General features: G+C 43.9%; 1 protein-coding gene across 4 annotated transcripts; it reads right to left on the bottom strand.

The window, feature by feature from the left end:
• Positions 1-957: 957 nt before the first annotated feature.
• rab3il1 (RAB3A interacting protein (rabin3)-like 1) lies at positions 958-22,152 on the bottom strand. Of its 4 annotated transcripts, XM_031832937.1 has the most exons (12): positions 21,801-22,150; positions 17,545-17,800; positions 16,934-17,029; positions 15,697-15,774; positions 15,272-15,514; positions 12,959-13,078; positions 5,099-5,227; positions 3,886-3,998; positions 3,384-3,407; positions 2,743-2,842; positions 2,467-2,533; positions 958-2,293 (listed from the first exon to the last, which is right to left on the bottom strand). In XM_031832937.1, the coding sequence occupies exons 1-12, from the start codon at positions 22,031-22,033 to the stop codon at positions 2,208-2,210; spliced, it is 1,545 nt and encodes a 514-aa protein (XP_031688797.1). In that variant the 5' UTR covers positions 22,034-22,150; the 3' UTR covers positions 958-2,207. The 4 variants fall into 4 exon arrangements, with proteins under 4 accessions (XP_031688797.1, XP_031688798.1, XP_031688799.1 ...); XM_031832938.1 differs by lacking the exon at positions 3,384-3,407 and having other exon boundaries at positions 21,801-22,152; XM_031832939.1 differs by lacking the exon at positions 12,959-13,078 and having other exon boundaries at positions 21,801-22,144.
• Between the last annotated feature and the right edge of the window lie 682 nt (positions 22,153-22,834).

Here is a 22,834-nt window from a genome sequence, read left to right as displayed (position 1 = left end):
CCCAGGTAACTCAAGCTAGGGGACCCCAGGTAACTCAAGCTAGGGGACCCCAGGTAACTCAAGCTAGCAATAAAAACAGATATAATAACACCTTATGGAGGACTGTGAAGAGACAGACATTTTGATATATCTTTGTATTGTAACCTGCGCTGTACTATGCATTAGACCTAGATACATGTCACCAGGGGTCTCTTCACAGTCCCCAGGTCCAGTGTGCCTACTGCATGTACTCATATGAAAGGCTGTGTGTGAAGTTTTAAATGCATGTACATTTCAGTCCTTGACTAAAAACGATCTTTCCGTACTATGTATTGCTTCCTGTGGACCCCAGGAAGAGTAGCTGATGCTTTTGCAGCGACTAATGAGGATCTCCTAATAAATACCAGGACCAATTAGTGGACAGAATCGAGCTGCCTGTGTAGACGCAGCCTAAGAGGAAAGCAGTTACTACGTCCAGACGTGAATAGTGTTCATTTAGTTTGATAAGGCTTTTCATGCAAGATATGGTATAAACACTACAGTATATGGCGATGTATCCATGCAAAGCTACACATTATTTGGTCATGGGGCGGCAGGGTAGCCTAGTGGTTAGAGTGTAGAGGCGGCAGGGTAGCCTAGTGGTTAGAGCGTTGGACTAGTAACCGGAAGGTTGCAAGTTCAAACCCCTGAGCTGACACGGTACAAATCTGTCGTTATGCCTCTGAACAGGCAGTTAACCCACTGTTCCAAGGCCTTCATTGAAAATAAGAATTTGTTCTTAACTGACTTGCCAAGTTAAATAAAAAAATTAATGTATGGCTTATATATATATTATTATTATACAAAATAAAGAATTTTAAATGACATGTTACAGGAGTGCAAATACAACTGTCATTTTAAAGCGATTATATTTCCCAACTAGATAGTTTTTTAAAACTGAATACATTGGGAGTGTTAGGGAGAGAGAGAAACAACATATTGCTTAATCATCCATGGTTGGTTTATTATTCCATTACGTTAAATAACAAATGACTGTAACCTCTGTTTCTAGGAGAAGTCATTGCTAAAACTGTCACAGCATCCAGAGTGAAGACGAGGATATTTGAGAAGACTGAATAGGCATTTCGTTCAGGAACTTGTATTTCTGGTACCGTGTAACTGCAAGTCGCAGCACAAAAGTGGCAGCTCCTATTCATCTGGGTATGTGTAAATGTTCTTGGCAAATAAAGTGAATCTGATTCTTTATTTAACTGAAGTACCTGAATGTAACAGGATGTGTACACACTATTTCTGAACTGGTTAGTACTAAACAGCCTAAATGCAGCTATTTTCAGAGTAAATCCCTGCCCTTCTATAACCCATTCTAACTACAGACATATGTTCTGTATAAGCCATGCAAGGCATTTACAATGTACTGCGAGAATCTATCAAGGTTAAGGCAAAGTAAGAGGTGGTCTGGTTTGCTGCAGTGGTTCTAAGGAGAGAGGAGACAACAGTGGTTCTAAGGAGAGAGGAGACAACAGTGGTTCTAAGGAGAGAGGAGACAACTGTGGTTCTAAAGAGAGAGGAGACAACTGTGGTTCTAAAGAGAGAGGAGACAACTGTGGTTCTAAAGAGAGAGGAGACAACTGTGGTTCTAAAGAGAGAGGAGACAACGGTGGTTCTAAAGTGAGACAACGGTGGTTCTAAAGTGAGAGGAGACAACGGTGGTTCTAAGGAGGGAGGAGACAACGGTGGTTCTAAGGAGGGAGGAGACAACGGTGGTTCTAAGGTGAGAGGAGACCACGGTGGTTCTAAGGAGAGAGGAGACATGGGTGGTTCTAAGGAGAGAGGAGACAACACCTAGGGGTAATGCCGCAGTACTGGAGGGTATATGGCACTGTGTGAATGAAAAGTGAGCAACATAGTTCTCCTGAAGCCTCCATCCGGTTTCTGTGTCCCACATGTCCTTCTGAGGGCTTCTCACACTACTGAGCCAAACCAAGCCAGCCCAGTTCAGTTCGGGTTGTTCCGACAGTGTGAAACCGGTACAGGTGATCTGACTCTCAAATCGTACAGTTGATTGGTGACTCCTGTCTTTTAACCCTGGGCCGTGTTCACTGAGCACGAAGAGGAAGAAATTAGCTCATTTTCATTGTCCGTTGCACAACATTTTTAAACGTTTTGCTCCGGTGTGCCCTAATAAACACGACCTAGGTCTACGGTGACATCTCCTCCCATCTGTCCTCCTATTCCTGGTCTGTGAGGTAGAAGCCCAGCTTGGCCACAGTCATCTCCCTCCGTAGACGTGTCACCTCCCAGAACATCTGTTCCGCTGATGGCGGGCAGAGACAAAGACAGAGAGAGACAAAGACATGAGGGTTGAAATGGTTCCAGACAAGATTTAATGTCTGCAGTAACAAAGATAACTTATTTTCACTGTTAAAACGGGTCTATCGTTGATCTCTCTCTGTGTCTATCTTTTAGAAGGGAGGACGTCTGACTCACCATCATGTCTGACCAGGCCCTGCTGGATATAGCGGATATAGGTAAAGAAGTTACACACGGCTGTGATCTAGAGGGGCGGAATTGAGGAATGGCTCACACACACTTTCAAACAAAAGTTCTCTCACATAGGCCTAAGTGATAAAAAAAATATTTATAAACATTAAAAAGTATTCCTATTTATATGTCTGTAGATGTTGAGGAGGATATAAGTGAAAACATACATTTTTATTTAGAAATACATTTTTCAAAAAAACAACAAACATGGTTGCTAGGTACCCGTGCCCTGCTGGAGGGTGAGATATAGTAGTAACTCTCTTCGTCACCCAGTTTGATTTGGTGCTTACAGGACCGGGATATGCCGCTCAACGCACACTTCCTGTTATTGAGGCAGAGAGAAAAAAAACGAAACAAAAACACCAACTAAACTCACTCATTTATGGATTTCTACGGCGTCGGGTTTCACGGACACAAATTAAGCCTCAACATATACTTAAAAGCTCTTTCAAGGGAGATTCTCCACTGAGCAAGTTCTTTCGTCCAGGACTAGGCTTAAACTGGGTCTGGGAAACCAGGCAATACATGTAGAAGACTTGACAACATGATGGTTAGTTGTTTAACATCAGAAAAGGAACAAATAAAATGGCCTTAAAAGCTGAACACTGGACAGATATGGAGTCGCTTCCTCCACACGGATGGAGTTAGATACATCTGAGAAATGGTAGGTATGTTAGACTACAGACACACCGGGAGGACAGACAAGATGGCAGTGATCGACATGCATGGCTGGACAGAGTGCTGAAGGGCATTCTGATGAGAGAGGACAGTGATAAAGGACAGTGAACAACAGAGCACAGAACAGTTTGTTATTTGTGGAAAAGAAAAAGGTAATGAAATGATTCGCTCCTAAAGTTACTTACATCTCTACTGCTGCCTTCAAGCCACTGGGGAAAATAATTCAATCAACATTTGATTAGGAAGCAGTGCCACATTATCAGTGTAGCCCATTGATTCAGCTCATTAGGACTCAAGAGGAAACCCCCAAAACCCATAACAGATTTGAAGAGAAAAACTAAACTAATCCATACAAAGTCAGACCAATCAAGTTTGCATAATTTGTCATGGAGTCATGAATAATGATATTCATTATAGATGACAGGTGTAATTGTGAAAAATCACCAAGAGGAAAGAGAGAGAGAGAGAGAGTTTATTTGAGCATGAATAGTTATTGAATGATTACTAGAGACAGATGGGTGTGGTTCAGTTGTGATTACTGTTGTCATGACCAATATCACGATACTCTCTGACGTATCACAGCAAGGAAACAAAACATGAAGCGGACTACATTTTATGAGGAAAACAGCCTTAATACATTATAATAAAGTTGTGATAACGTTTCAATAACATTGAGGGATGACTCACTTGGGCCCGCCACACTCTATGGCGTTGGCTCTGACCATGGATAAAGCTGACATGGCCACCGGCTCGATGGTTAGAGAGTTGTTCTCCACTGCACTCTGGACTGACTGAGACAACTGTGTCCAGAACAAGGAGTCACATTGCATTTTAATACAACAACAAACTATACATGCACACAAAAGCCTTTCGCCTCCCGACACATGTACATGTATTAACATATTATGCTAATAGAATAGGTATGGTATTCTATTATGCTAATATAATAGTTATGGTATTCTATTATGCTAATATAATAGTTATGGTATTCTATTATGCTAATATAATAGTTATGGTATTCTATTATGCTAATATAATAGTTATGGTATCCTATTATGCTAATATAATAGTTATGGTATCCTATTATGCTAATATAATACTTATGGTATCCTATTATGCTAATATAATACTTATGGTATTATATTATGCTAATTTAATAGTTATGGTATTCTATTATGCTAATATAATAGTTATGGTATTCTATTATGCTAATATAATAGTTATGGTATTCTATTATGCTAATATAATAGTTATGGTATTCTATTATGCTAATATAATAGTTATGGTATTCTATTATGCTAATATAATAGTTATGGTATCATAGTATGCTAATATAACAGTTATGGTATCTTATTATGCTATTAGAATAGTTATGGTATCCTATTATGCTAATAGAATAGTTATGGTATTCTATTCTATTATGCTATTAGAATAGTTATGGTTGTTCTATTCTATTAGAATAGTTATGGTATTCTATTATGCTATTAGAATAGTTATGGTATCCTATTATGCTAATAGAATAGTTATGGTATTCTATTCTATTATGCTATTAGAATAGTTATGGTATTCTATTCTATTAGAATAATTATGGCATTCTATTCTATTATGCTAATAGAATAGTTATGGTATTCTATTCTATTATGCTATTAGAATAGTTATGGTATTCTATTCTATTATTAGAATAATGATGGCATTCTATTCTATTATGCTAATAGAATAGTTATGGTATTCTATTCTATTATGCTATTAGAATAGTTATGGTATTCTATTCTATTATGCTATTAGAATAGTTATGGTATTCTATTCTATTATGCTATTAGAATAGTTATGGTATTCTATTAGAATAGTTATGGTAGTCTATTCTATTATGCTATTAGAATAGTTATGGTATTCTATGTACCTCAGATCGTGTGAAGGAGAGGCAGGGGCCGATGTCCTCCCTGTATATCCGCACCAGGAAGGCTGAACTTCTGTCCAGACTAGGTCTGTTTTTCCAGGTCAAGAACTCTGCATACAGAATGCTGTCCATCTGAGAAGAGATATAATTGATTAGTTATTTTCCTGTATTTGATTTACTGTGAATATGGTTTGATATGTAATATCAACTAGGCAAGTCAGTTAAGAACAAATTCTTATTTACAATGACGGCCTAGGAACAGTGGGTTAACTGTCTTGTTCAGGGGCAGAACGACAGATTTTTACCTTGTCAGCTCAGGGATTCGATCTTGCAACCTTTCGGTTACTAGACCAACGCTCTAACCACTAGGCTACCTGCCACCTCTACACTCTAACCACTAGGCTACCTGCCACCTCTACACTCTAACCACTAGGCTACCTGCCACCTCTACACTCTAACCACTAGGCTACCTGCCACCTCTACACTCTAACCACTAGGCTACCTGCCACCTCTACACTCTAACCACTAGGCTACCTGCCACCTCTACACTCTAACCACTAGGCTACCTGCCACCTCTACACTCTAACCACTAGGCTACCTGCCACCTCTACACTCTAACCACTAGGCTACCTGCCACCTCTACACTCTAACCACTAGGCTACCTGCCACCTCTACACTCTAACCACTAGGCTACCTGCCACCTCTACACTCTAACCACTAGGCTACCTGCCACCTCTACACTCTAACCACTAGGCTACCTGCCACCTCTACACTCTAACCACTAGGCTACCTGCCACCTCTACACTCTAACCACTAGGCTACCTGCCACCTCTACACTCTAACCACTAGGCTACCTGCCACCTCTACACTCTAACCACTAGGCTACCTGCCACCTCTACACTCTAACCACTAGGCTACCTGCCACCTCTACACTCTAACCACTAGGCTACCTGCCACCTCTACATTCTAACCACTAGGCTACCTGCCACCTCTACACTCTAACCACTAGGCTACCTGCCACCTCTACACTCTAACCACTAGGCTACCTGCCACCTCTACACTCTAACCACTAGGCTACCCTACCACCTCTACACTCTAACCACTAGGCTACCTGCCACCTCTACACTCTAACCACTAGGCTACCTACCACCTCTACACTCTAACCACTAGGCTACCCTACCACCTCTACACTCTAACCACTAGGCTACCTGCCACCTCTACACTCTAACCACTAGGCTACCTGCCACCTCTACACTCTAACCACTAGGCTACCTGCCACCTCTACACTCTAACCACTAGGCTACCTACCACCTCTACACTCTAACCACTAGGCTACCTGCCACCTCTACACTCTAACCACTAGGCTACCTGCCACCTCTACACTCTAACCACTAGGCTACCTACCACCTCTACACTCTAACCACTAGGCTACCTACCACCTCTACACTCTAACCACTAGGCTACCCTACCACCTCTACACTCTAACCACTAGGCTATCTGCCGCCCCAATAGCATACATTCCTGTGAAAATGTATTTGACTCCTTTCTGATTTTCTCTATTTTTGTATATTTTTGATACTGAATGTTATCAGATCTTCAACCAAAACTGAATATTAGATAAAGGGAACCTGAGTTTACAAAAAATAAAATGGATACTTATTTAATTAACAAAGTTATGCAAAACCAAATTCCCCTGTGTGTAAAAATATTTTCCCCTTACACTCAATAACTGGTTGTGCCACCTTTGGTTGCAGTGACTCCAACCAAACACTTCCTGTAGTTGTTGGTCAGTCTCTTACATCGCTCTGGAGGAATTTTGGCTCAGTCTTGCATGCAGAACTGCGGTCTGTGAGCTGATGCTGACAAGCAGCTGGGTCATGCAATGAAACAATGATCCAAAACACACAATCAAGTCTACATGAAAGTGGCTAAAAAAACAACACATTTAAAAGTGTTGAAATGGCCTATTTAAAAGTTCAGACTTAATCCCAATTGAGATGTTGTGGCAGGACTTGAAATGAGCAGTTCATATGCTTGAAGAGTGGGCCATAATTCATCCAGAGCGATGTGAGAGACTGATCAACAACTCCAGGAAGTGTTTGGTTTGATTTAATACAGCTAAAAAGGTGGCTATTTATTTTCACACAGGGGCATTGGGTGTTGCATAACCTATCAGGTATGAAGATAAGACAATAGTTTAATATTCTAACAGGGGCATTGGGTGTTGCATAACCTATCAGGTATGAAGATAAGACAATAGTTTAATATTCTAACAGGGGCATTGGGTGTTGCATAACCTATCAGGTATGAAGATAAGACAATAGTTTAATATTCTAACAGGGGCATTGGGTGTTGCATAACCTATCAGGTATGAAGATAAGACAATAGTTTAATATTCTAACAGGGGCATTGGGTGTTGCATAACCTATCAGGTATGAAGATAAGACAATAGTTTAATATTCTAACAGGGGCAGGCAATTGACAGGTCAAGACAGGCAGGGCTCAGTAACCTGGAAACACGGAGATAAAGGGCTGAGAGACATGGGTTTGACCCTGGACACATGAAAGGTGGGATGTACACGAAGGGTACGGGGCATCAGAAGCAGAGGGTCTAATGATCTTGGAGAAACGGGCCGATAAACTGGGGGGAGAGTTTGCGGGATTCCACCCGAAGGGCCAGATCCCGGGTGGATAGCCATACCTTCTGCCCGGGTAGGTGGGGCATATCCCGGGTGGATAGCCATACTTTCTGCCCGGGTAGGTGGGGCAGATCCCGGGTGGATAGCCATACCTTCTGCCCGGGTAGGTGGGACAGATCCCGGGTGGACAGCCATACCTTCTGCCTGGGTAGGTGGGGCAGATCCCGGGTGGATAGCCATACCTTCTGCCCGGGTAGGTGGGGCAGATCCCGGGTGGACAGCCATACTTTCCGCCCGAGACGATACCGGGGAGCCAGGGTCTGATGGCGATCTGCTTGTCGTCGATACCTGAAGGTGGTCTTGAGGGCCGACCGGGCTCTCCTCCAGATACGACGACAGCAGCGGACAAACATCCTGGCAGAAGGGTATGCCAACATCCTCTTCCTGCTCAGAGAAGAGCGGGGACTGATACCCCAGGGAACACTCAAACGGTGATAGGCCCGTGGCAGTGGGGCTGGCAGAGACCAGGCAGCGCAGAGTGGTCTCGAGGTCCTGGTTGATTTGCTCCGACTGGAGCGGCTTGAAGGCAGAGGAAATGAGTGGTAGCGGATAACGGTTCTTTACAGTGATGTCATTGGGTAGTCAATGCACGGGTGCAGGGTCTTGTCCTTCTTCTCCACGAAGAAGAATCCTGCACCAGCAGGAGAGGAAGAGGGACGGATAAATCCAGTAGCTAGGGAGTCCCCAATTTAGTCCTCCATAGCCTTGGTTTAAGGTCCCGACAGAGAGTACTGACGACCCCGGGGTGGCGTGGTGCTAGGGAGAAGGTCAATCTCGCAGTCATAGGGGCAGTTCGGCAGAAGGGAGGTGGATCGGGACTTGCTGAACACCTGGTACTACGTGGGGATGGCGGAGAGATCCGGAACCACCGAGGACCCAAGAACAGGTTGCGCAGACCAGCCCTGCCCAGTTGCATGGGCTCAGGAAACAGTGCCTCGGCCAGTAACCCAGAGGTGGGGTAACGATACAGGGCGGCAGGCAGGCTCAGGGTCAGGCAGAGGTCGGTAATCCAGAAGGGGGCAAAGGTACAGATCGGCAGACAGGCTCAGGGTCAGGCACAGGCTCAGGGTCAGGCACAGGCTCAGGGTCAGGCACAGGCTCAGGGTCAGGCACAGGCTCAGGGTCAGGCACAGGCTCAGGGTCAGGCACAGGCTCAGGGTCAGGCACAGGCTCAGGGTCAGGCACAGGCTCAGGGTCAGGCACAGGCTCAGGGTCAGGCACAGGCTCAGGGTCAGGCACAGGCTCAGGGTCAGGCACAGGCTCAGGGTCAGGCACAGGCTCAGGGTCAGGCTCAGGGTCAGGCACAGGCTCAGGGTCAGGCACAGGCTCAGGGTCAGGCACAGGCTCAGGGTCAGGCACAGGCAAAGTGGTCAGGCAGGCGGGCTCGGAGTCAGGACGGATAGGGGTCAAAACCAGGAGGAAGAGAAAAGAGAGACTGGAAAAAGCAGGAGCTAAGACACAAAACGCTGGTAGACTTGAACAAACAAGACGAACTAGCACCAGACAAACAGAGAACACAGGTATAAATACACAAGGGATTTACACAGGGAAGACACCTGGAGGAGGGTGGAGACAGGTGAAACAGATCAGGGTGTGACATAACTCTGTTTATGAAATAAGTATCCATTTTATTTTTGTAAACTCAGGTTCCCTTTATCTAATATTAGGTTTCGGTTGAATATATGATAACAGTCAGTATCAAACATTTGTAGAGTAGAGAAATTTTGAAAGGGGGCAAATACTTTTCCACAGCACTGTAAATAGTTTAGTGTCGACAGCACACTACAGCTCACTACCACTTCTTCCACATTCTATTCCCCAGGGGGCAGCAGCAACCTTGTCCAGATGCTGAGCCTGCTTGATAAGCACATCAGGTGATGGTCGGTCAGTGTCCCAGTTGGCAGAGCCGTGAGGCTGCTGGTTCGTTTAGTGGCCACGAGCCTTTCCGTTTGTTTTCGAGTTTGGGCTTTTAGTACATATTTATGTTATGTTATTATCTGAACAAATAACGATTTGCTTGGGCTGGCCGATCCAAGAGGTCAAGAGGGAGCTGACCCTGGACTTAAAAGGTAAGGTATCCTGGGTACATACATTTAACATCTAGGCACATACGCTGATTTCACACTTACAGTAGATGCACATCTTAAATCAGGTTGAAAACTAGTTAACTGGGCCTAAGACTTAGCAGTGCAACAATATTAGCAGGCTAGTTATCGGTTTGGTAACAACTGTAAGTGCGGGAAGAAGCAAGACAGATGCCTTCCCTTGGAGGAAAGGGAAATGTGAGATAAACATTTATGTTTAAGTACCATATTTAATGTAGTTGTTACTTGTTAGTCTATAATTATCTGTTGTGTAATTAGGTACCGATGTCATTACTTTTAACCGGTTTAAACCGGTTTAACTGTCAGTACCAGGGTTGAATGTTATGGTTAAAGTTTGACACTGGACTGAATTCAAGGACACACTGATAATGAATCTGTGACACTGTGTGTGATTCTGTAGAATCTGATGATGTCACTTCCTATAAGCCTCTTCGGGCTGGTGTTTAGGTGCTATGTGGTTAATATAGAGGTAACTACAAAAATAAAGGAAATACCAACATACTGTGTCTTAATAGGATGTTGGGCCACCATCAACCGCCAGAACAGATTCAATGCTCCTTGGTATATATTCTACAAGTGTCTGGAACTCTATTGGAGGGATGCGACACCATTCTTTCACGAGAAATTACATCATTTGGTGTTTTGTTGATGGTGGTGGAAAAACACTGTCTCAGGCGCCGCTCCAGAATCTCCCAAGAGTGTTCAATTGGGTTGAGATCTGGTGACTGAGACACACCTTCTATGTTCCTTTGAGAGCCCTCTTTCAGTCACTGAGATCTGGTGACTGAGACACACCTTCTATATCCCTATGAGAGCCCTCTTTCAGTCACTGAGATCTGGTGACTGAGACACACCTTCTATATCCCTATGAGAGCCCTCCTTCAGTCACTGAGATCTGGTGACTGAGACACAGATCTGAGATCTCTTCTTCTAGCCATAATGGGCAACTGGGCGTTTTTTAACATGACCCTAAGCATGATGGGACGTTAACATGACCCTGAGCATGATGGGACGTTAACATGACCCTGAGCATGATGGGACGTTAACATGACCCTGAGCATGATGGGACGTTAACAGGACCCTGAGCATGACGGGATGTTAATTGCTTCATTAAACTCAGAAACCACAACTGTGTGGAAGCAGTCACTTTCAATATACATTTGAATCCCACATTTACACAAGGGTTTCCTGTATTTTGGTAGTTACCTGTATAAAAGGGCCTTCTCAGAAGGGTTTCCTGTATTTTGGTAGTTACCTGTATAAAAGGGCCTTCTCAGAAGGGTTTCCTGTATTTTGGTAGTTACCTGTATAAAAGGGCCTTCTCAGAAGGGTTTCCTGTATTTTGGTAGTTACCTGTATAAAAGGGCCTTCTCAGAAGGGTTTCCTGTATTTTGGTAGTTACCTGTATAAAAGGGCCTTCTCAGAAGGGTTTCCTGTATTTTGGTAGTTACCTGTATAAAAGGGCCTTCTCAGAAGGGTTTCCTGTATTTTGGTAGTTACCTGTATAAAAGGGCCTTCTCAGAAAAGATAAGACATTTTCATTGCTTCTGCTCTGAAGATGTTCTCCCTGAATTCTTGTATTGACCGGATTGATGTTGATTGGCTTTACAGACCACTGTTCTCCTTTTTTTTCACCCTGAATTCCAGTTACAATAATGGGCATTGAGTCAGTCACTTAGGTCCATATAAATATTATCCAGATAACATTACTCCGTAGAGAGGACAAAGAGACATTCCCTTAGTCACTTAGGTCCATTTAAATATTATCCAGATAACATTACTCCGTAGAGAGGACAAAGAGACATTCCCTTAGTCACTTAGGTCCATTTAAATATTATCCAGATAACATTACTCCGTAGACAGGACAAAGAGACATTCCCTTAGTCACAGGTCCATTTAAATATTATCCAGATAACATTACTACGTAGAGAGGACAAAGAGACATTCCCTTAGTCACAGGTCCATTTAAAAATTATCTAGATAACATTACTACGTAGACAGGACAAAGAGACATTCCCTTAGTCACAGGTCCATTTAAAAATTATCTAGATAACATTACTACGTAGACAGGACAAAGAGACATTCCCTTAGTCACAGGTCCATTTAAATATTATCTAGATAACATTACTCCGTAGACATTCACTCACATGTACATTTTATTGTGTATTATTCTGTGGGTTTTTTGTGTGTAACATTAATGTACTTTGTCTTTTTTTTAAGCACATTAACAAATTAATTTCCCCCTGGTAGGAAAACAAAGTTGATCTATTCTAGTCGGCCGAATAAATAAATGAATAAAACTGACCCATGAACCATAATTTACATCCTGATCATACTTTTAAGCAGGAATAATGACTACAGAAATGCCTCCATATACAAAGCTTCCCACGATATAGAGTATTCTATAAGCTATGATCCCTTGATTGATGTCACATGCTGTATCCACTTCAAATCAGTGTAGATGAACAGGAGGAGACAGGTTAAAGACGGGTTTTTAAGCCTTGAGACAATTGAGACATGGATTGTGTTCGTTGTGCCTTTCAGAGGGTGAACGGGCAAGGCAAAAGATGCAGGTGCACCGGTTTGTGTCAAGAACTTCAACGCTGCTGGGTTTTTTCATACTTCACAGTTTCACCACCCACGGTTCACCGCCCACGGTTCACCGCCCACGGTTCACCACCCACGGTTCACCACCCACGGTTCACCACCCACGGTTCACCACCCAAAGGACATCCAGCCAACTTGACACAACTGTGGTAAGAAGCATTGGCGTCAATATGGGCCAGCATCCCTGTGGAACGCTTTCGACACCTTGTAGAGTCTATGCCCTGGCGAATTGAGGCTGTTCTGAGGGTAAAAGGAGAGGAACTCAATATTAGGACGGTGTTCATAATGTTTTGTACACTCAGTGTATAGGTGCCGTTATAAAGTATTTTTTAATTTCAGTTGTCCCAAAGAGTTTTACGGTCACCCCATCCGAGACGCAAAGACCAAGCAGAATCACAGTGGCAAAGAAACAACAAGAAGGAAACCTTGAGGAACCAGAGTTTTGTGGTTACCTGGCGGCTGAGAGACCGTGGCCTCTCCCCCTGCTCTGCCCAGTAGGGTTCATAGGTCACAGAGACAGAGTGACCTGGAACCAGACATAGAATCAGCAAGAGGAGCACAGGAACAGTAGGCTGAGAAAGGGAGAGAGGGAAGGAGAGATGGAGAGAGGGAGGGAGGAAGGGAGAGAGAAAAAAAGGGAGGGAGGGAGGGAGATGGAGGAAGGAAGAAATGGAGGGAGGGAGAGAGAGAAAGTGATGGGAGGGAGAGAGAGATGGATGGAGGGAGGGAGGGAGAGAAAGCGATGGGAGGGAGAGAGAGAAAGAAATGAAGGATGGGAGAGAAAGAAGAAGAGGGCAGGGAAAGATGATGACAATCAAGAGAAAACAGGAAGGAAGAGGATCACATGATGTAAGGAAGAGGGTCACATGATGTAAGGAAGAGGATCACATGATGTAAGGAAGAGGGTCACATGATGTAAGGAAGAGGGTCACATGATGTAAGGAAGAGGGTCACATGATGTAAGGAAGAGGGTCACATGATGTAAGGAAGAGGATCACATGATGTAAGGAAGAGGATCACATGATGTAAGGAAGAGGATCACATGATGTAAGGAAGAGGGTCACATGATGTAAGGAAGAGGGTCACATGATGTAAGGAAGAGGGTCACATGATGTAAGGAAGAGGATCACATGATGTAAGGAAGAGGGTCACATGATGTAAGGAAGAGGAAGATCAAAATAGAAAGGGAAGAGAGGAGAGAAATACATTGACAAGAGTTATAGTAGGAATCAGTAGTATAGTTATAGTAGGAATCAGTAGCAGAGTTATAGTAGGAATCAGTAGCAGAGTTATAGTAGGAATCAGTAGCAGAGTTATAGTAGGAATCAGTAGTAGAGTTATAGTAGGAATCAGTAGTAGAGTTAGAGTAGGAATCAGTAGTAGAGTTATAGTAGGAATCAGTAGTAGAGTTAGAGTAGGAATCAGAGTTATAGTAGGAATCAGTAGCAGAGTTATAGTAGGAATCAGTAGCAGAGTTATAGTAGGAATCAGTAGTAGAGTTATAGTAGGAATCAGTAGTAGAGTTATAGTAGGAATCAGTAGTAGAGTTAGAGTAGGAATCAGAGTTATAGTAGGAATCAGTAGTAGAGTTATAGTAGGAATCAGTAGTAGAGTTAGAGTAGGAATCAGAGTTATAGTAGGAATCAGTAGTAGAGTTAGAGTAGGAATCAGTAGTAGAGTTAGAGTAGGAATCAGTAGTAGAGTTATAGTAGGAATCAGTAGTAGAGTTATAGTAGGAATCAGTAGTAGAGTTATAGTAGGAATCAGTAGTATAGTTATAGTAGGAATCCGTAGTAGAGTTATAGTAGGAATCAGTAGTAGAGTTATAGTAGGAATCCGTAGTAGAGTTATAGTAGGAATCCGAGTTATATGAGGAAGCAGAGTTATAGTAGGAATCAGTAGTATAGTTATAGTAGGAATCAATAGTAGAGTTATAGTAGGAATCAGTAGTATAGTTATAGTAGGAATCAATAGTAGAGTTATAGTAGGAAACAGAGTTATAGTAGGAAGCAGTAGTAGAGTTATAGTAGGAATCAGAGTTATAGTAGGAATCAGTAGTAGAGCTATAGTAGGAATCAGAGTTATAGTAGGAATCAGTAGTAGAGCTATAGTAGGAATCAGAGTTATAGTAGGAATCAGTAGTAGAGTTATAGTAGCAATCAGAGTTATAGTAGGAATCAGAGTTATAGTAGGAATCAGTAGTAGAGTTAGAGTAGGAATCAGTAGTAGAGTTATAGTAGGAATCAGTAGTAGAGTTAGAGTAAGAATCAGAGTATAGTAGGAATCAGTAGTAGAGTTATAGTAGGAATCAGTAGTAGAGTTAGAGTAGGAATCAGTAGTAGAGTTATAGTAGGAATCAGTAGTAGAGTTAGAGTAGGAATCAGAGTTATAGTAGGAATCAGTAGTAGAGTTATAGTAGGAATCAGTAGTAGAGTTAGAGTAGGAAGTAGAGTTTTATAGTAGGAATCAGTAGTATAGTTATAGTAGGAATCAATAGTAGAGTTATAGTAGGAAGCAGAGTTATAGTAGGAAGCAGTAGTGGAGTTGGTTCCGAAAACCATTATTTTCATCAATAGTGTCCAGTGAATTCTACTAGATGAAAAGCCGAAATGAGTATGACATCCTGGCATTTAAAGCAGACAATAACAAAAATGCACATGCTATAAAATGTATATTTTGCAAAAACACAAAAAGCCTACTACTTAGAACAGCATTATGGGTATTCAGACACGGCCGGTCTGTACTCTGAAGGCAGCTGGCCCTACCTCTTTGTCCTCTCTGACTGGTTGCAGGTCAGAGGGCAGGTCTGAGTGCCCACCAGGGGCCAATGGGAGGGCACCACTGGCACTCTTGTTGCGTGCGTGTCCCCCTCCATGGTGGGGGCTGGCACCCCTGGACCTAGTGCCCGGGGAGAGGAGCTGAGGGTGGGCCCGGCGGTTAGGGGAAGACGGGGTGGAGGTCAGGACCATGGTCTTCAGGGCTGACACCTCCGCCTGCAGAACATCACTCTGGGGAGATACAAGAACACAAGTGGTTATAGACAGTAGTTATGGATTGTACCCATCCCGACACACACACACACACACACACACACACACACACACACACACACACACACACACACACACACACACACACCTCTAACCCTGAAGGATAAAGTCTTTAGTTTAAACAGGAGACATAAACAGACCTTTCCCTGAGCCTCCTTCAGCTGTTTCTCTGCTGTCGCTTGTTTCACGTTGGCTTCACGCACCATCCTGTGAGCTTCCTAGGGAAACAGAAAAAAAGGACATAGTTAACATGCAAGATTCACACCTTTCTAAGTCCAGATGTACTTATACCATCGCCAGTTCAGCTAGCTGTAGGTTGTAGCAGGCCTCGTAGTCAGTCCTTCACTAGTTCAGCTAGCTGTAAGTTGTAGCAGGCCTCGTAGTCAGTCCTTCACTAGTTCAGCTAGCTGTAGGTTGTAGCAGGCCTCGTAGTCAGTCCTTCACCAGTTCAGCTAGCTGTAGGTTGTAGCAGGCCTCGTAGTCAGTCCTTCACCAGTTCAGCTAGCTGTAAGTTGTAGCAGGCCTCGTAGTCAGTCCATCACTAGTTCAGCTAGCTGTAGGTTGTAGCAGGCCTCGTAGTCAGTCCTTCACTAGTTCAGCTAGCTGTAAGTTGTAGCAGGCCTCGTAGTCAGTCCTTCACTAGTTCAGCTAGCTGTAAGTTGTAGCAGGCCTCGTAGTCAGACCTTCACTAGTTCAGCTAGCTGTAGGTTGTAGCAGGCCTCGTAGTCAGTCCTTCACTAGTTCAGCTAGCTGTAGGTTGTAGCAGGCCTCGTAGTCAGTCCTTCACTAGTTCAGCTAGCTGTAAGTTGTAGCAGGCCTCGTAGTCAGTCCTTCACTAGTTCAGCTAGCTGTAGGTTGTAGCAGGCCTCGTAGTCAGTCCTTCACTAGTTCAGCTAGCTGTAGGTTGTAGCAGGCCTCGTAGTCAGTCCTTCACTAGTTCAGCTAGCTGTAAGTTGTAGCAGGCCTCGTAGTCAGTCCTTCACTAGTTCAGCTAGCTGTAAGTTGTAGCAGGCCTCGTAGTCAGTCCTTCACTAGTTCAGCTAGCTGTAAGTTGTAGCAGGCCTCGTAGTCAGTCCTTCACTAGTTCAGCTAGCTGTAGGTTGTAGCAGGCCTCGTAGTCAGTCCTTCACTAGTTCAGCTAGCTGTAAGTTGTAGCAGGCCTCGTAGTCAGTCCTTCACTAGTTCAGCTAGCTGTAGGTTGTAGCAGGCCTCGTAGTCAGTCCTTCACTAGTTCAGCTAGCTGTAAGTTGTAGCAGGCCTCGTAGTCAGTCCTTCACTAGTTCAGCTAGCTGTAGGTTGTAGCAGGCCTCGTAGTCAGTCCTTCACTAGTTCAGCTAGCTGTAAGTTGTAGCAGGCCTCGTAGTCATTCCTTCCTACCTCAAACAGACTGGCAGTTAGCTCCTCCAACTCCTGCTCTAGTTGATCCCGGATCTGTGACAGACGCTCACACTCCTTATCCTTCAGCTTCAGCTCCTGGGAGGGGATAGAAGAGGTGTAGGGTAGAACTGGGTCAGAATAGAAGAGGTGTAGGGTAGAACTGGGTCAGAATAGAAGAGGTGTAGGGTAGAACTGGGTCAGAATAGAAGAGGTGTAGGGTAGAACTGGGTCAGAATAGAAGAGGTGTAGGGTAGAACTGGGTCAGAATAGAAGAGGTGTAGGGTAGAACTGGGTCAGAATAGAAGAGGTGTAGGGTAGACTGGGTCAGCATAGAAGAGGTGTAGGGTAGAACTGGGTCAGAATAGAAGAGGTGTAGGGTAGAACTGGGTCAGAATAGAAGAGGTGTAGGGTAGAACTGGGTCAGAATAGAAGAGGTGTAGTGTAGAACTGGGTCAGAATAGAAGAGGTGTAGGGTAGAACTGGGTCAGAATAGAAGAGGTGTAGGGTAGAACTGGGTCAGAATAGAAGAGGTGAAGGGTAGAACTGAGATGGGAAGTGTACTGAATAACAAGATGGGAGGTGTACTGAATAACAAGATGGGCCTCAGACACCTTCTGTGCAGCATCTAGCTGCTCTCTGAGGATCTCTGATCCCTTCTCCCTGATCTCCAGGGAAGAGCTCCGGAGGCGGGACACATTGTCTTCATGCTCCCCGCCCCGGGCACCCTCCAGCTGGGCAGCACGCTCCAGCCTGCTGTCCTCTCTGTCCCTGGCCTGGGTACCCTGCTCCTGGGGCCTGGTGGGCCTGGGGTCACCCTGCCCTCCACCCTCCACCCTGGGGATTGGACCTGGCTCCAGGTCTACCAACCTTTAGAAAACATCAAAAGATGAGATTTAAAAACATGTCTGTTAAGTGCAATGGCTACATGAACATGTAAGCTAACTAGCCCCTTCAGCTGCTTGCTTGAGCTATTGAGAAAATTAGGTAGTTAATAGGGGGGGGGGGCTCCCGAGTGGTGCAGCGGTCTAAGACACTGCATCTCATCTAGCCTAGTGGTTAGAGCGTTGGACTAGTAACCGAAAGGTTGCAAGATCAAATCCCCGAGCTGACAAGGTACAAATCTGTCGTTCTGCCCCTGAACAAGGCAATTAACCCACTATTCCTAGGCCGTCATTGAAAATAAGAATTTGTTCTTAACTGACTTGCCTGGTTAAATAAAAGTTTTAAATAAAACACAATTGGTTAGGGTTTGGCCGTCATTATAAATAATAATTTATTTTTAACTGACTTAGGTAAGTAGGTTTAAAAAAAGGAATATAATAAGGAATTGGTTGTCAAATGAAATGTTGTTTGTGACATGGAATACAACAGGTGTAGACTGGATGAAGCTATATACAGGGAGAACCAGATCAATGTGGAGCTATATACAGGGAGAACCAGATCAATGTGGAGCTATATACAGGGAGAACCAGATCAATGTGGAGCTATATACAGGGAGAACCAGATCAATGTGGGGCTATATACAGGGAGTACCAGTACCAGATCAATGTGGGGCTATATACAGGGAGTACCAGATCACTGTGGAGCTATATACAGGGAGTACCAGATCAATGTGGGGCTATATACAGGGAGAACCAGATCAATGTGGGGCTATATACAGGGAGTACCAGTACCAGATCAATGTGGGGCTATATACAGGGAGTACCAGTACCAGATCAATGTGGGGCTATATACAGGGAGTACCAGTACCAGATCAATGTGGGGCTATATACAGGGAGTACCAGTACCAGATCAATGTGCAGAGGTACTAGTTATTTGAGATAGTGCATTCGGGAAAGTATTCAGACCCCTTCCCTTCCTCGACATTTTGTTACGTAAAAGACTTATTCTAAAATGTATTGAATAAAAACAAATCCTCATTCTACACACAATACCCCATAAAGACAGATCGAAAACAGTTGTTTTGAATTTTTTGCAAATATTTTAAACAGAAATACCTTATTTATTTAAGTATTCAGACCCTTTGCTGCGAGACTCAACATTTAGCTCAGGTGCATCCTGTTTCCATTGATCATCCTTGAGATTGGAGTCTACCTGTGGTAAATTCAATGGATTGGACATGATTTGGAAATGCACAAACCTGTCTATGTAAGGTCACACAGTTGACACTACATGTGAGAACAAACACCAAGCCATGAGGTAGAAGGAATTATCCTTAGAGGTTCGAGACAGGATTGTGTCAAAGGTACAGATCTGGGGAAGGGTACCAAAACATTTCTGCGGCATTGAAGCTCCCCAAGAACACAGTAACCTCCATCATTTTCAAATGGAAGAATTCCAGAGTTCAACGGGAGAACCTTCCAGAAGGACAACCATCTCTGCAGCACTCAACCAATCAGGCCTTTATGGTAGAGTGGCCAGACGGATGCCACTCCTCTGTAAAAGGCACGTGACAGCCCGCTTGGAGTTTTCCAAAAAGGCACCTAAAGGATCCTGTGACCATAAGAAACAAGATTCACTGGTCTGATGAAACCAAGATTGAACTCTTTGGCCTGAATGCCAAGCGTCACGTCTGGATGAAACCTGGCACCATCTCTACAGTGAAGCATCGTGCTGGCAGCATCATGTTGTGGGACGTTTTTCAGTGGCAGGGACTGGGAGACCAGTCAGGATCGAGTGAAAGATGAACAGCGCAAAGTACAGCGAGATCCATGATGAAAACCTGCTCCAGAGCGCTCAGGACCTCAGACTGGGGTCAAGGTTCACCTTCCAACAGGACTAAGACCCTAAGCACACAGCCAAGAAAACACAGGAGCGGCTTCGGGTCAAGTCTCTGAATGTCCTTGACTGGCCCAGGCAGAGCACGGACTTGAACCCGATCTAACATCTCTGGAGAGACCTGAAAATAGCTGTGCAGCGACGCTCAAAATCCAACCTGACAAAGCTTGAGAGGATCTGCAGGGAAGAATGGGAGAAACTCCACAAATACAGTTGTGCCAAGCTTGTAGCGTCAAACCCAAGAAGACTCAAGGCTGTAGTCACTGCCAAAGGTGCTTCAACAAAGTACTGAGTAAAGCGTCTGAATACTTATGTAAATGTGATATTTCCGGGTTTTTGCTTTGTCATTATTGGGTATTGCGTGTAGAATAATGCTATAACGTAACAAAATGTGGAAAAAGTCAAGGGGTCTGAATACTTTCAGAATGCACTGTAGACATGTACATGAAGGCAGGGTAACGGGACTAGACATCAGGATGTATAATAATAAGAGAATTTTTTTTTAAATCATAGTAGCAGCAGCAAATGATGAATGTGAAAGTGTGCGCGCGTGTTGTCTCGATATGCGTGTGTGATGGGGGATGGGGGGGGGGCGGGGGGTGAGGGTATCAGTGTAGTGTGCGTTTATATAGACGTGTTGTTGTGAATAGAATCAGTGCAAGATCAATTCAGTCTGATCAGCCATGATCAACAACTAGATTCAGGCCCTGGACCATTTTTTTGTTTGTTTGTTTTTATTTTTTGAGCGATGGTCAGGGTGCCTGAACCGAATTACAAATACTTTGTAGACTGCAAACTGACCGCAAGAAGCCCAAACATATATAATATTTGACTAAAGTATTAGGAAGGTGTTAATGTTTTGTACACTGTGTTAATCTCAAGTTTTAATGTCACGTGCACAAGTAACAGTGAAATGCCGTACTTGCTAACTTTAACCCCTAAAATGCAGTAATCGATAACAATGTAATACTAGGGGGGGGGGGGGAAACAAGGTATAACAAAAACACACAAGATATACAAATAAGAAGAACACACTTAAGTAAACAGGGTCCGTTCCAGTAGCATATTTCCAAGGATACTGGATCCATAGAGGTAGATATGTATAGGGGTAAGGTGACTAGGAATCAGAACATATGATATACAATATATCTCTATGATAAACTGGGTGGTTCGAGCCCTGAATTGGCTGACAGCAGTTGTATATCCTGATCGTATCATAATGTGATTCATAACATGAATCCAACATCTGCCTATTTGTGCTGATCACGTTTGTCTAAAAGTACACACATCGTTATCAATGATTGTGCTGAAAATATAATTGAAAACAATAACATTATAAAACATCACACCGTCGTTTAAGAATCGCAACAACATGCGAGGCTGAATTTGTCCTAATGCCATGTCAATCGGAACAGCACACATTCACCGGATTTCCCATTCCAGCTCTCCGCCCTTACCCTCTCACCACCCGGCTAGAAGATTCACCTCGTGCCGTCGCCGTGACCTCGATGGCATCAGTTTATGTCTCCATGAATTCCATAAATTGTTACAGTAACCGTTTGCTGACGATATTATTCAATTTAGAAGGATGCAATCGTTTCAAAAAACAATGTTACTATTAAATAATGCTGACGAAACGCTATGGGCTACGATGTTTTATCGAGATATCAAACTGGGTAAAGTTAGTCGAATGTTATTTTGTTCCTCAAGTTTTGAGTCGCTGTATACGACGTTGTTTGCGATGCGTTGTAAAATAGTCTATTGTCATTCCTGCTCATTCCGATTGTAAAAAGGGACGAGATGTGTTGTCAATCTGCCGCAAGTCACATGATGACAGGCATCCTCCCGTCCCAACCCGTTTCCAGTTTAAAAAGAAACATGACCAAATATTTCCCCAGGGTGTTGTTAGAACACATTATTGTCAAACAGAATATTCACCTTCACAGTATATCTGATATATGACTTTTATGTGGTACAAAATGAAGATTCGTTATGGTTATATGAAGACAATCCTAAAAGCTACAGGCTTGGAACCAACCTACAGCTGTGAAGGACAATAACAAATCAAACCCATAATGGTGTCTTTTACCTTCCAACCTCACACCTCTCTTCTTTAGTCTCCTCTCGGTAGGAGTGATATTTGGCTCTCCCTCTCTTCTGAGCCTGCTCTAGAACACTGGGTTTACCATAGAACGTGGTGTTGGAGTATACCTGGATACCAGATCTGGCTGATACTAGAACCTCATACCCTGGATTGGTGACAGAGGCGAGGGGTGGAGAGAAGGACAGCCGGACACTGTGGAGACCCTCAAACGCATCCATGTTTTCCAGGGGCACTAATCCATCTGCAGTTTAACTTCACTTCAGTTACTGTGAAGGTTATGGCTTCTGTGAAATCATGATTAAGGGACGAGTTCTTCCACCTTCTTCTATCTTCTACTTTATCTCTTGTGTCTGGTGTTGTAGGAGGACCCCTCATTTGAGTAGTCTGAAACACACTTTCCTTGGTTCCACATTTTTTACCTGATGCCTACCTGGGAAAACATCAAAAATGTAACATGTAACATTAATAGAATAAATGATAATAGATTAGAATATAATATATTATAATTGAATTGAATGGAAAATACTTCGGTGGACATTCAACCTACCGAATCAATGAGGTCCTAGGCCTAATTTTAATCAACTGACCAGTTCACTCCACTCCCACCGGGGACTTCAACTCACCCCTCTCCTGGCCAAATGAAACTCCACTCCCACCCGGGGACTTCAACTCGCCCCTCTCCTGGCCAAATGAAACTCCACTCCCACCGGGGACTTCAACTCGCCCCTCTCCTGGTCAAATGAAACTCCACTCCCACCCGGGGACTTCAACTCGCCCCTCTCCTGGCCAGATGAAACTCCACTCCCACCGGGGACTTCAACTCGCCCCTCTCCTGGCCAAATGAAACTCCACTCCTACCGGGGACTTCAACTCGCCCCTCTCCTGGCCAAATGAAACTCCACTCCCACCGGGGACTTCAACTCGCCCCTCTCCTGGCCAAATGAAACTCCACTCTCACCGTGGACTTCAACTCGCCCCTCTCCTGGCCAAATGAAACTCCACTCCCACCCGGGGACTTC

This window comes from Oncorhynchus kisutch, linkage group LG10 (assembly GCF_002021735.2).
Source record: "Oncorhynchus kisutch isolate 150728-3 linkage group LG10, Okis_V2, whole genome shotgun sequence".
NCBI lineage: Eukaryota > Metazoa > Chordata > Actinopteri > Salmoniformes > Salmonidae > Oncorhynchus > Oncorhynchus kisutch.
Note: the sequence above shows the minus strand (reverse complement) of the source record. Positions and strands in the feature narration are given on the sequence as shown.

Coding starts and splice junctions, on each gene's coding strand:
- rab3il1 (XM_031832937.1), bottom strand. CDS start 22,033: ATGGATGCGTTTGAGGGTCTCCACAGTGTCCGGCTGTCCTTCTCTCCA. Junction 3,999..5,098: donor TCTCCTTCACACGATCTGAG/GTACATAGAATA, acceptor TTCTGGACACAG/TTGTCTCAGTCAGTCCAGAG. Junction 3,408..3,885: donor ATAGAGTGTGGCGGGCCCAA/GTGAGTCATCCC, acceptor TATTTTCCCCAG/TGGCTTGAAGGCAGCAGTAG.